At 34.8% G+C, this 11,677-nt stretch overlaps 2 protein-coding genes across 5 annotated transcripts; one reads left to right on the top strand and one right to left on the bottom strand.

The window, feature by feature from the left end:
* Positions 1 to 385: 385 nt before the first annotated feature.
* On the top strand, positions 386 to 7,028 carry LOC130828093 (nuclear transcription factor Y subunit C-3-like). 3 transcript variants are annotated; one of them, XM_057693891.1, is made up of 4 exons: positions 386 to 489; positions 795 to 853; positions 5,551 to 6,337; positions 6,637 to 7,028. In XM_057693891.1, exon 3 carries the CDS (start codon positions 5,552 to 5,554, stop codon positions 6,317 to 6,319), a length of 768 nt encoding a protein of 255 aa, XP_057549874.1. In that variant the 5' UTR covers positions 386 to 489; positions 795 to 853; position 5,551; the 3' UTR covers positions 6,320 to 6,337; positions 6,637 to 7,028. The 3 variants fall into 3 exon arrangements, with proteins under 3 accessions (XP_057549874.1, XP_057549873.1, XP_057549875.1); XM_057693890.1 differs by having other exon boundaries at positions 403 to 489; positions 5,535 to 6,337; XM_057693892.1 differs by having other exon boundaries at positions 414 to 489; positions 795 to 819.
* A 43-nt stretch (positions 7,029 to 7,071) lies between these two features.
* On the bottom strand, positions 7,072 to 11,623 carry LOC130828092 (increased DNA methylation 2-like). 2 transcript variants are annotated; one of them, XM_057693888.1, is made up of 4 exons: positions 11,442 to 11,623; positions 8,395 to 8,928; positions 7,893 to 8,285; positions 7,072 to 7,812 (listed from the first exon to the last, which is right to left on the bottom strand). In XM_057693888.1, exons 1-4 carry the CDS (start codon positions 11,485 to 11,487, stop codon positions 7,565 to 7,567), a joined length of 1,221 nt encoding a protein of 406 aa, XP_057549871.1. In that variant the 5' UTR covers positions 11,488 to 11,623; the 3' UTR covers positions 7,072 to 7,564. The 2 variants fall into 2 exon arrangements, with proteins under 2 accessions (XP_057549871.1, XP_057549872.1); XM_057693889.1 differs by lacking the exon at positions 11,442 to 11,623 and adding an exon at positions 9,915 to 10,243.
* Positions 11,624 to 11,677: the final 54 nt, after the last annotated feature.

Below are 11,677 nucleotides of genomic sequence, written 5' to 3'. Positions count from 1 at the left end.
TATAAATCAATTATACTCGATTTTCTCTGATTTCTCTTAATTTAAATTTTTAAATTTTTTATTTTGACACAATTAGATTTATTAAAGATTAAATAGTATGGTGATAATCTGTAAAAGTGAATAAGACATTTAATTCAAATATGAGAGAGTTTAATTAATTTATTCTAATAATAATAATAATAATAACTAAATATTAATAATATAACAAAAATAATTATTATATTATTAATATTTATTATTATTATTTTGAAATAAATAAATAAATATTAATAATAATTAAAAAAATATCATATAACCCTAATTTTTTAAACACAAATTGTTATGAGAGACGGTCTTTTTGAGAGGTAAAGAATATCGATTTCATTTTTTTTTGCGTAGATCAAATTGAAAAAGGAAAATAGAAGAACAAATAAAAAAAGGCAAAAGCTAAGGAAACAACAGAGGAATCATTTCTAGCAACCCCTTCTTCAAACTTCTGCAAGTACTCCTGTATTTTCTCTCTCTCTTTCTCTCTCTCTATCTCTTCATTTCTTGATTTTCTTTTTAATTATTTTCGTTATCCAAATCAGATCAAAACCCTAAAAACACGATAACGAAAAGATCTTTGTCTCACATAAAAATCCCTTGTTCCCCAATCATGGGATCAATGTTTTTAACACTGTTTTAAGCCTTTTTCCTTTTCTGGGCACTTTTGAATTCATGCAAATATTTTTTGTTTTCTTTTGTGTTAAATTTTTAATGGGTTTACATATATATGTTGATCGATCGATTTTTGTTCTTGTTTTCTGTTTTAGGTGTTGCTGTACTAGTCGAAGAGAAGTAAGTGGAAATTCTATAATTATTGTTGAATCAGGTACTTTTGATTTTCTATCTTTTATCGTTTTGTTGCCATTTATTGCATGAAAGTAATCCGTGCTGTGAAAATTTTGATTTGCATGTGTTTGTTGGATTATGGCAACATGAATGATTGGGATAGTTTAAATTTGGTCACCATTGTTTACTTTCTTGAACTCAATTTTTCTGTGAACTTCGGGCAACTGGAATCAGAAATTGAAAGAAACCGTGATTGTGATTATTTTTGTTGGTAAATTTTTTCAATATTTTCTTTTTTATGCTTATTAACAATTGCTTCAATTGGGTTTTCATCCTTGTATTTTTTTGGTTAAAATTCAAATTGAAATAGTTCATGCTGAATTATTATGTCGAATTTATTTTTTTTCTCTTCATGTTTGATGTTTGTATTTGATTTGATTTGTAGAAACGTGTTTAAGTATATGTGAGCAACAAAGTTGCAATGGACCACCCATTGTAAGATGTCTAATAAGTCCAAACCAGCAATTGGCATTGTCTCTGTCTTTCTATGCAAGTACTTTTAAAAAACTCTATGGATGTATTTTTGTTATTTTTATATTTTCCGCCGCTTATAGGTTTCTATGTAACGAGGTTCAACCAATTACTCTTATGTATTTTGTTGTGTTTTTGGTTTTGTTTAAGTATGCTCTTCCATCTTTATTTTAGTCAATTTTGTGGCCTCATTTATGTTTTCTTGTTAAATCTCTTGGCCTTTTGCCTTTAACACAACAGTTAAACTCAAAAACAGTAATTTATTTCACCTATTTTGTCTCATACATTTGGCTTAGTTGCTGTATTCAACTGTATTTTCTGTTTAAATTTTAGGGAGTTCATACATCTTCAAAAGTAACATTGATATATTTATTTCACCTCGTATGTTGATCGTTTTAAGAAAAGTGAGATTACTTTTGACGTTCTTTTATAGAAAAACTTTATATGAGATTTATTTAGAGTGAAGAGTGGGACTTTCATGTTTGGGAATTGCAGCAGTAGTGTTTGTGTTGGACTAAGAAGAGAAGCAACGGAGTGACAAGCGTGTTGTGAGTAGTTGGCTCACTTGACTTTTGAGATTGGAAAGCTGTGCTTTATGAGTACATCTTGGAAGTATTAGATTTTGGAAATTTGTAAGATTGTTGTTTCTTGATGGATCCTGTAAAATATTGTGACCTATTCATGTCTGCAATAATTTGTATGCAATTTGTGTTCTGCTATCGTATCTTCCTGTTGTGTTACCCAAAAATTCAATGTTTGAAGCTCTTTCCTTTTTAAGTAGGTTCTTTTTCCTATATCCTTGTGTTGAGAATCAACTTAGGTCTGATCTTTGCGTACCTCATTTTTTAGGCTTCTTTTAGTTTTTCTTCATGGAATTGCTTATAAATTATTTATGCCATGAGAAACCCGTTCTATACACTTCCATATAGTGCATACAAAACGAATATAATTGTTTTAGTCTTTTAGATTAGGAGTGCCTTTGAAGTTTAAAGTTGAAATTGTCAATTGGGCCTGCTAGGGTGCTTAATATTCTTGTTTAATTATTTGGGAACTTCTCAATATTTAGCTTTAGCATTGCCTTTGGCGATCTTTAGGGGATAGAGGCTTTTAGATTTTTGTAGATACTAGATGCTTTCCTTAACTTTTGACTGTTTTGATTGATCTTACTCTTTAAATGTACAAGTGTATTGATCTTACTCTGAATCTGAAATTTGTTGGGTGTCTTGATGATTAACAACCATTCTATTTGGAACGAAATTTTTTAAGTTGAAAGTTCATGGATCTAAGATAGTCCTAAAATGATATGATGATGTATCTAATGTTGGGTTATTCTTTTTTTAAGTAGTTAAATTTCAAAGGTTCTAAAAAGAAGTAAAACATAGATATTGATTGAGATTGATGATGGAGATGAATAGACCTTGTTTGTTGTGGTGTACCCCTTTATTATTATAACTTCGATTTTTACGTGGAAATTATGTACATGGTTGGCAAGAAAGGCATTTTTTGGAGTTAGAAGCATAAGTTGAAGTTTTTTTTTGATGCATTATCAACTTTTCATTGTTTGTGAAGGGTGGTTCAGAGGTTGAGGGTGTATATGTTCTTCATTATGTTGGTGTGCATGTGATGTTCATGTGTGAAAATGTTTCAACATGTTTTTGTGTTGTCTCTCATTCTCATATTACTAGTTCAAGTTGAATAACTCGCTTGCTTGGCAAATTCATGGAATTTGGAACTTAAGGATATTTGAATTTCTTTGTATCATCTACTTACTATTAGGATGTATCAGTGCTTGATGCAACACACAACATTGCATTAATCCAATGTCATTAAGTGGCTCACACCTAGAGTGAGGTACAGAAGAGTTGGATGTACGCAATCTTACCCTTATTAATGATAAAACTAACAAAGAGGTTGTCTTCGATTGACAGTTGGTGGAAAATGTCATGTAGTTCTTGATGGAGGTACAAATTTATTATTTCTTTTCAAAATATAATGGACTAATTTTAGGCGTTTCTTATTTATGTGAAGTTACAAAATATTTGTAATGAAAGCCAATCAAAAACAACCTCTTTGTCATTGAAGGGCAATGTTGCGACTTGCGACCACCCCTAAACGACTTAGTAGCATTGGAGCTATTGAATGTTGTTTTAGAAAAAACTTAGTTGGTTCATGCTCTTTTGGAAAGGAATAAGCAGCCTAAATGCTTACATTAGAGCATTTATGAGGATTGACTTTGGAAACTTGCATGAGGAGTATTTTAGAAAATCTCCAAAGCATCACCCGGATATTTGCAAATTATTTCTAGTAGAAGCTTGATATTTAAATCTTGGATTAAATCATATGTCATTTCATGTGTGCTTCGTTTCATAAATGTTCTATTTCCTTCTACATTACTAACAATTAATTTTCACATTGATACCCACAATCTTTCACTTTAATATGTTTTGGTTCATATAATTGACCCCTTTCTTTGAAATTAAGGCTTTGGTACTGTTTTGTCGTTTATGCGACACTAATTGTCCGATTATAGAAATTAGATTTTTCTAGTGTCTTTGGATAGTAATAGTGGAGGGAAAGGGAGATTATGCGACATAGAATAAGTAGCTTTGATCTTTCTTTCAAATAACTTTGTTAGATTCCATTTTTCTCCCCTTCTCTTACTATTTATTTCAAACACAGGAAAATGACTTCACTCTTTCTCCTATTGCTTCCTCTAATAATCTCATTCCAGTTTTATTGTTAGTGTGACATATAAATCTATAATTGGCACGACTTTAATCTCACTAGTGGTAGTTCTCATTGTGTTAATACTATATATGTTACCAGCTTGCGATATATGTTGCATTGGTTTAGGATATATATATATGTTGATTAGAAATGTTTATATGGTAAGAAAGATCGAAAGTTGGAGCTCAGGAGACTTAAAAAGAGGGTGATGAAGACCGAAGAAGACTTGGAGGGCCAGGATTAGAAAGGAATATGAATGCTCTAGATTTACAGATTGAGATGGTAAAAAATTGAAATGAATAGAGGACAAGAATCCCTTTGAAAAAAAATTGAAAATAATATATTGTTATATGTAGTCGTCCCCAATCTTATGAGACTAAGGCTTTGACATTGTTGTTGTTGAGTGGAATAAGCATACTGGTCGAATTTGTATGACATTGTGATATGTGGATTACTATACATTATGTGGTAAAAGGGAACAATTAAGAAGTCCTATAATCTTTTTAAATGCCTTCGATTGAATCTCAATTTTCACTAATGTTTTAAGCTATTTATAGAACTTGATCTTTATACTTTATTAGATTAGCTTATTATAGAAAGCAGGGTTTGTTAACTTTAATTATGTTTTGTGTTTTGTCACTTGTTTCACTTCATTGCATGACTAGTTTTGGTAGATTCAGTATGGGCTGAGGATTGTTTTTTTTCCTCGGCTTGTGACTGCAACTTAAGATTTTTTGGCCCAACCCAATGTCAGGTCTACGAGCTGCCATTTTGACCTAGTATATATTCATTGCTTTCTGTGGGGGGTTTGTATGCTCTGTTCTGTATTCTTTAATCGCTGTTTCATGAATAGCTTTCTCATTCTTGTATTTTACTATTGAAATGGTGGTTTTTACAAGGCCTTGGCTATCTGGGTTTGTTGTTTCCTTTCCCGTTTATTTGCTTGCTTGTTTAGTGTAATTTCATTTATGTAAATTTAATCTTCAAGATTGTTAGAAGATTTTCCATAACAGCATCACCTTTTTAGTTTGTTCCTATTTATATTTTGAATACATTGGTTTGATTTTTTCGATCCTGTTTGTGCAATCCTTTGTTTTCATACTTGCTTTGTTGACGCTTAAAACTACTGTATTTAATATTTGACGGTTGGTGAGAAAATGTAAAGTTGTCTGTATTGGTTTCTTTAATATGCGATGATGTCATCTGAATATTGTGATTACTCTGTTATTATGACAATCAACACGCGAATCCTAACTGTACGAATTTCTCTTAACATGGTAGATGATTTATTGTTAAAACTAAATAACGCCTGTGTTAATTACTAGTATAAAATACCCTTGTATTTCTGAGCAATTCTAGAATGACATTATCGTTCCCCTTTCTCTTAACATATTGTTTTTCTTAACTCTTGACAAATTTTTTGCCAAAAACTGCTACGTTAATGTTTTAAAATGAATATATAGTTTCTGTTACTTGCAGAATGGACCAGCAAGGGCATGGTCAAGCCCCAGTGGTAGGAGCAGTTGCTGGGGCAGGCCAAGTTCCATATGGTGCGGCATACCCACCTAACCAAGTTACTGGGGCACCCTTAGTTGGTTCTGTAGGTGTGCATGGTTCTGCACAACCTTCTGGTGCACAAATGGCCCAGCACCAGCTTGCTTACCAGCAGATCCATCACCAACAGCAACAGCAGTTGCAGTCCCAACTCCAGTCTTTCTGGCAGACTCAGTACCAGGAAATTGAGAAAGTCACTGATTTTAAGAACCACAGCCTTCCTTTGGCAAGGATCAAGAAGATCATGAAGGCTGACGAGGATGTCAGGATGATCTCTGCTGAGGCTCCAGTGGTGTTTGCTCGGGCATGTGAAATGTTCATACTTGAGTTGACCCTGCGATCATGGAACCACACTGAAGAGAACAAGCGGCGGACGTTACAGAAGAATGACATTGCAGCAGCAATCACAAGGACAGACATCTTTGATTTTTTGGTCGACATTGTTCCACGGGAGGACTTGAAGGATGATGTGCTTGCGACTCTCCCGAGGGGTGCAGGGATGCCTGTTCCTGGTCCTGCAGATACTCTTCCCTACTACTATATGCCACCAACACAGAACCCTGCACAGGCCGGAGCTCCAGGTGTGATGATGGGTAATCCTAATGCGTATGCCGCACAGCCTCAGCCTTACATGGGTCAGACAATGTGGCCTCAGGCTCCACCTCAGCGACAGCAATCATCTTCTGATGCTTAGCATCTTTTAATTTAAAAGGTAGGTGCTTTTTTCTTGGACTCGATCAATACAAATAATCCAACTGTTTGACTTGCACATTGTTGGATGCTTGACAACATGGAGAGCTAAAATGGCGTTTGCGAATTCATTAAGATTATGTTTTTCAACAGGATTTTCAATTAAAAGCTACTCTAAATTTAGCGTTATAGTATCATCATATATGATCCTGCTATTTTACTTGTCTCCTCCTCAATCCCCTCTCTAGGACAGTTGATTATCATTCATATTTTGTTATATAAACTATTTTGCTGATTGAATGTTGTTCCATATTTATACAGGCTCATGGGCATGGCTAGTGGGCATTAGGAAGATGCAATAGGATTTGCTGAAGCTGGGTGGGCATAGAGTGGAAATTTGATCATCTGTGATACAGTTCATCTTCTTATTAACTTATGTATTTGGCTATTAGCCTCTCTTATGTGAGTTACATACTATGATTGTCATCAATAGCTTTGCCGCTAGAGATTAGTTGGGTCTTTTTGACCGAATTAGAATTCAAAAGTAGCACAGATAATTTGTTTTTGACTTCTCTGTTATTGCATGTCTTATCATTGCAAATGTGTCAAGAGGTGATCATGTATTCACTTTTATTTCCTCTCACTGTTTTGTGCCTTTTTTAGCTTGGGATTTATGTAGGGGATGTTGAGGGAAGTAAATATTAATGGGATTATAGATATGTTTGACAAATGACTTTCAAACAAAGCTTAACAACTGGCTTTTAAACAAAAACCTAAAAAGTACGACTTCTAATTTTTTAATCTACTTTTTCTGATTTAAATGCAAATAGAAAAAGCCAATGCTACCAGCTGGTATTAGATTGAGCTGGGGTTTAGCTACTTGTAGTATTGGATGTGTTCCTGTAGTGTAAATTTTACTTTTGGCTAGACACTCTGGCCGGAGGGATTGAGTTTTCTTCCGTGCATGGATTGTTGGAATCAATTGGAGGGGTTGAATTTGCCTCCTAGCAGAAATCTATTGGTGTCGGCAGGGGAATTGGATTGCTCTTCGAACATGTTCTTTCGGGCAAGAAACCAACCCACGACTATTTACATCAAAAAAAAGGCTGGTAGTTACTACTTTAAGGTTAATGCTTCGGTTTGTTAGTCTGAATGCACCAGCATTCCCTATTTGAAAATATATACATAAGAGTCTAGGGCTGTGCCGACAAGCAGGTAGTTTACAAGTCACAAAAATGTTAAATTGAAATCACGTTGAAGGTTTTCGCTTCATAACGATGCCCTCGAGGATGGCATCTGTACCGAATCTACCAGAAAATTGTCGAGGATCAACTGGACCTGGCAGCTGAAATGAGATGGAAAAGGGTCCTGATGGGCATAGGTTTTGTGTTTGCATAATAAACGTTTCTGAGTGACGGTAAACTTTCTTCTCGCCAGTCACTGTTTCTCCCTTGATCTGCACTCGACCATCACTTTCGACCTCACATTGGAATGCTCCTGCATATACCGAAAAACAGTTGTCTTTACATGTGTAATTCAAAAATCAAAGATCATGTGTATAGCCAGTGTGCACTTACGGTTTTCTCTTTTAACTCCTGGAAGGGCAACACGAAAGAGGTATGAATCTTCGGATTCTTCAATGTCCATAAGTCCAATAACCGACCCAATGTGACCCTTTGCAGCACTTCCTGTCACTGCATATGCATTTTTAACTATTTCCCCAATACGCTTCAATTCGTCCCTACTAGCCTGCGAAGGTAGAATAACAATACCAGGTCCGTATCTCATGTCAGATCTCGATTGTTTGGCTGAAGATGGCAAAGCCAATTGAAGTGCTTTTGCTGCACCATTACAATTCTGCAACTGTGGTTTCGGGTTTGCAGTCCCCATTATTTCAGCCAACCGCCTTTTTTTTTGACAACCACGGTAGTAATTTAAGATGGGCACCTCCTCAATCCTATCATCATTACCTACAGAAACGATTCAATACAAAATAATATATACAAAATTAACATAAAAATATTTGAAAATATCTAAAAATATAACCATTTTCGAAGGGCACCTGAGTCCGCCACTAACCTGAGCCCTCCTCGTCAAGATATGTACTATTGAGCAATTTTGCGACAGTATCGTTGTCTATGAAGAGTTTTTCTAACCGTGCTAGTCTCTTGAACCTGTCAATATCCTCGTCCTGGATGTAAAAGGTGGCTGGATTCCGAATGAACACAACGTCTGCTACAAGTCTACTACGGTTGAGTGACTCCGTTTGGGGATGCAAATGAGGAGGAAAGAGAGTCAGAAAACCTTCACCCTCAGAAGGATATTGTCCTTGGATGAACTGATGCAATAAGGGTAGTTTGACAGTAAGTGATCTATCCGCTGATCGGAGAAGAAAGTAGTAAATTAGCTCGATTTCAGACGTTCTGATGTGAGAACCTTGCAGGTGCTCCTGTGTGTAGGGTGGGAGACCTTCGGCTATCCTTTGTAAAGCCGACTTTTTAGTTTCATCCTCTTTAAGATCGGGGCCGAAGTATGTTCCCATTATGAAGTGAAGGAGGAAACAGCTATCATCATTGGTGTTCATCTTGTTAATCACATTATTGTCTGAATTCTCTGTATTATTCACAGTAAATCAACCATTTGATAAAATTACCCAAGAAAAAATGTTTAGGAAGGGGCAGGTAATTCATTTTAGAGTTGATACTTTAGCCCCAAAGTCTCTACTAAAAGTTCAACATTACAAACATAACAAACGAGGGATGTAATTCTTTTTAACCGCAAAGTTCATCTCTAGTGTCAATTCCCACTCCCATATGTTAAACATCCCCTAGAGTTAATAGGTGTTAACCATACATTTGATAAACCCGACTTTGACATGAGATCAAAAATGGATTTACAATAAAGTAAAAACCAATGTAAGACACAAGACATAATTTTAACCCTACCCATAACACCTAAATGAACACTCCTACCTAGAGTCTTATGTAAATCACAATCCATTATCTGATGCGAGTAAGTGCCTCCTAGTAACACCCTTGCACGTCGGACAACCGGTGAGCTAATGCTCATGGAGAATGTAGACAGACCTCATATACCAACACAAGTCTTTTCAACGCACTTTGGCCTTACTGATATGCACCCTGGATAACTTCCTAGGAGGTCACCATCCTAACACTTAATTGTGAAGTTCTTAGCAAATGGACTACCATGAAAAGAAGATGCACCTTATTTTTTTAAAGCTCAATCTGGACTCATACTTTGGCTTCTATGTATAATATAGATGACCTTTTCTTTGTAATAAGGAATCTATGATTTGTGATGTTAAGATTATTGGTGACTTATGTTCACCAAGTAATCAAAATATGATTAAGGTAATTAATCATTTTAGTTAGTATAAGATAGAAGAGAACAAAGTACCACAATTGTGATTGGTAGTATCGGAATCAATAGTACATGGTACTATTGATGGTGTATCTTTAACATGTGAAGACTAAGTGTGCAAAAATCAGTCCTAGGTTCAAAGTGTAATAGGCCTTAGAGACCGTGGGAATACATGGAAAAGGAAAGACTAGAAACAGAACCAATGTCACGCCTCTGACCTGCTGCTCGACCAGCCTACTCGCCCGAGCCAAGGGTCGAGCAGCTGCTACTGCCTTCTGTGCGTGATGTAGTGGTGCCTGCTGTCTTTATCAATTGCTGTCCCATTTTAAGCCCCACTGTAATTCATTGTTCCCTCTATAAATATACTTGTAAGTTGTATACTAGGTTATTAAGTTACACCAAAGTCCCACATCTAAGAGTTACTTTCTTTGCTCAAGTATACTCCCTAATTAGCTCCTCTCTTCCCTTACACTCATCTCGATTCTCGATTGTAATTTCTTCAAGTTTGTATTCTCTCCTTTAAACGCATTAATATAATCCATAGGCTAGATGGTGGATGTAGCCCAAGATTGATAAACCTCTTTAAATCTTTGTCTTGATTATCTCTTTATTATAGTCATTCATCACTACTCGCATATTTGATTCCTACACATTGACATAACACAAACCTTGAGTGAGGTTAATACCTTTCCTTTCATGTGAAATTGCAAATGTATACTATCATGCTAAGGAGGTTGATTATCAGATTCTCCCAAGAACAGTTAAAAATTTTATTAAAACAACACAAATGGTATGCACTCCTACAAAAAATTTAAAACTATTAATATACTCCATCCTATTTAGATATGCGTCCCATTTCCATACTTAGTCAACTCAACTCAAATGTCTTCTGGGTACTTTTTTTTTCAAATAAAATATAAACAATACAATAGAAAATGAGTATTATATTATTATGGCTTAAGTTTTTAGGGTTCTTATTCATCTTTTGTTGGAGGCCAAAAATAAACGAGATTACCATATATATATATATACTAAGATAAGGAAAAAAAACTTTAAAGAAAATGCAGTATATCAGACAAATTCAGAAAATCATGATGATATTCCAAGCATCTTAAGTCACTTAAGTTATGAATCAACCTAAAACTAATAGCTCAAAAGGATGATTTTCTTTTTTTTTTTTTGATTTTTTTTTTTCTTGTATTAAGGGAGAAGGCTTCTGAATTCAAATTGAAAGGATAAATCTAAATAAAAAATACTCAATTAGAGTGAATTCTAAATGGGGAATTTAACTGTAAAAAGAAAAAGAAAGAAACACATGATTATGAGAGTCAATGAGTCATGGGTTAGGCTTGTGGTTATAGGCTTTCCCTTTAGTCTCACACTCTTGTGAGAAGAGTTTGATTCTCACATTTAGAAGGGTTCAAAACAAACTCGCCGATGATATAATATTTATTCGATCTTATAACCGAATCCGACTTAACTGAATTTATATAAAAATTAATACAAGATCAGATTTTGAACATACTTAAAACATTTGATCCAAAATCAACTCGATAAGGCGAATTAACACCACTACTCAGTACTCACCATAAATAGAAAAATTTTAATTTTCTTTTCGTGTCTGTAGTGATTCTCTTGCCTACTCCGAATAAAAAAAACAAATATTCATAGAAATAATAATGGCAAAATGCAGCTAAAATATGGCAAGAAAGGGGGTGAATAAGGAAAGTATAGGTAGAAGTCACCTGGGTTTTCAGAGATGGAAGAAGACAGAGGGTCTGTAGTCAGCATAGTGAGGAAGAAGAGCAGGATCTGATCACTGTGGAAAACTGAGAACCAAGAATCTCAAATGTTTTTAGTAATTACAAGAAAAAGGGTGAAAAGGTTCATGCAAAAAGCAATAAGTAAAGCATGACACATGTGATTATCAAAGAATAAGTGGCTACTAATAACTGGCATTTGTCCTAACTCAACACTTTTA

Source organism: Amaranthus tricolor, chromosome 12 (genome assembly GCF_026212465.1).
Source record: "Amaranthus tricolor cultivar Red isolate AtriRed21 chromosome 12, ASM2621246v1, whole genome shotgun sequence".
Taxonomy (NCBI): Eukaryota; Viridiplantae; Streptophyta; class Magnoliopsida; order Caryophyllales; family Amaranthaceae; genus Amaranthus; species Amaranthus tricolor.
This window is presented reverse-complemented; position numbering and strand designations above follow the sequence as displayed.

Excerpts from the sequence above, each read along its gene's own strand:
- LOC130828092 (XM_057693888.1), bottom strand. The coding sequence starts at position 11,487 with ATGCTGACTACAGACCCTCTGTCTTCTTCCATCTCTGAAAACCCAG. Across the intron at positions 8,929-11,441 it reads TTCCATCTCTGAAAACCCAG|AGAATTCAGACAATAATGTG; the intron begins GTGACTTCTACC and ends TGAATAATACAG. Across the intron at positions 8,286-8,394 it reads TCTTGACGAGGAGGGCTCAG|GTAATGATGATAGGATTGAG; the intron begins GTTAGTGGCGGA and ends TCGTTTCTGTAG.
- LOC130828093 (XM_057693891.1), top strand. The coding sequence starts at position 5,552 with ATGGACCAGCAAGGGCATGGTCAAGCCCCAGTGGTAGGAGCAGTTGCT.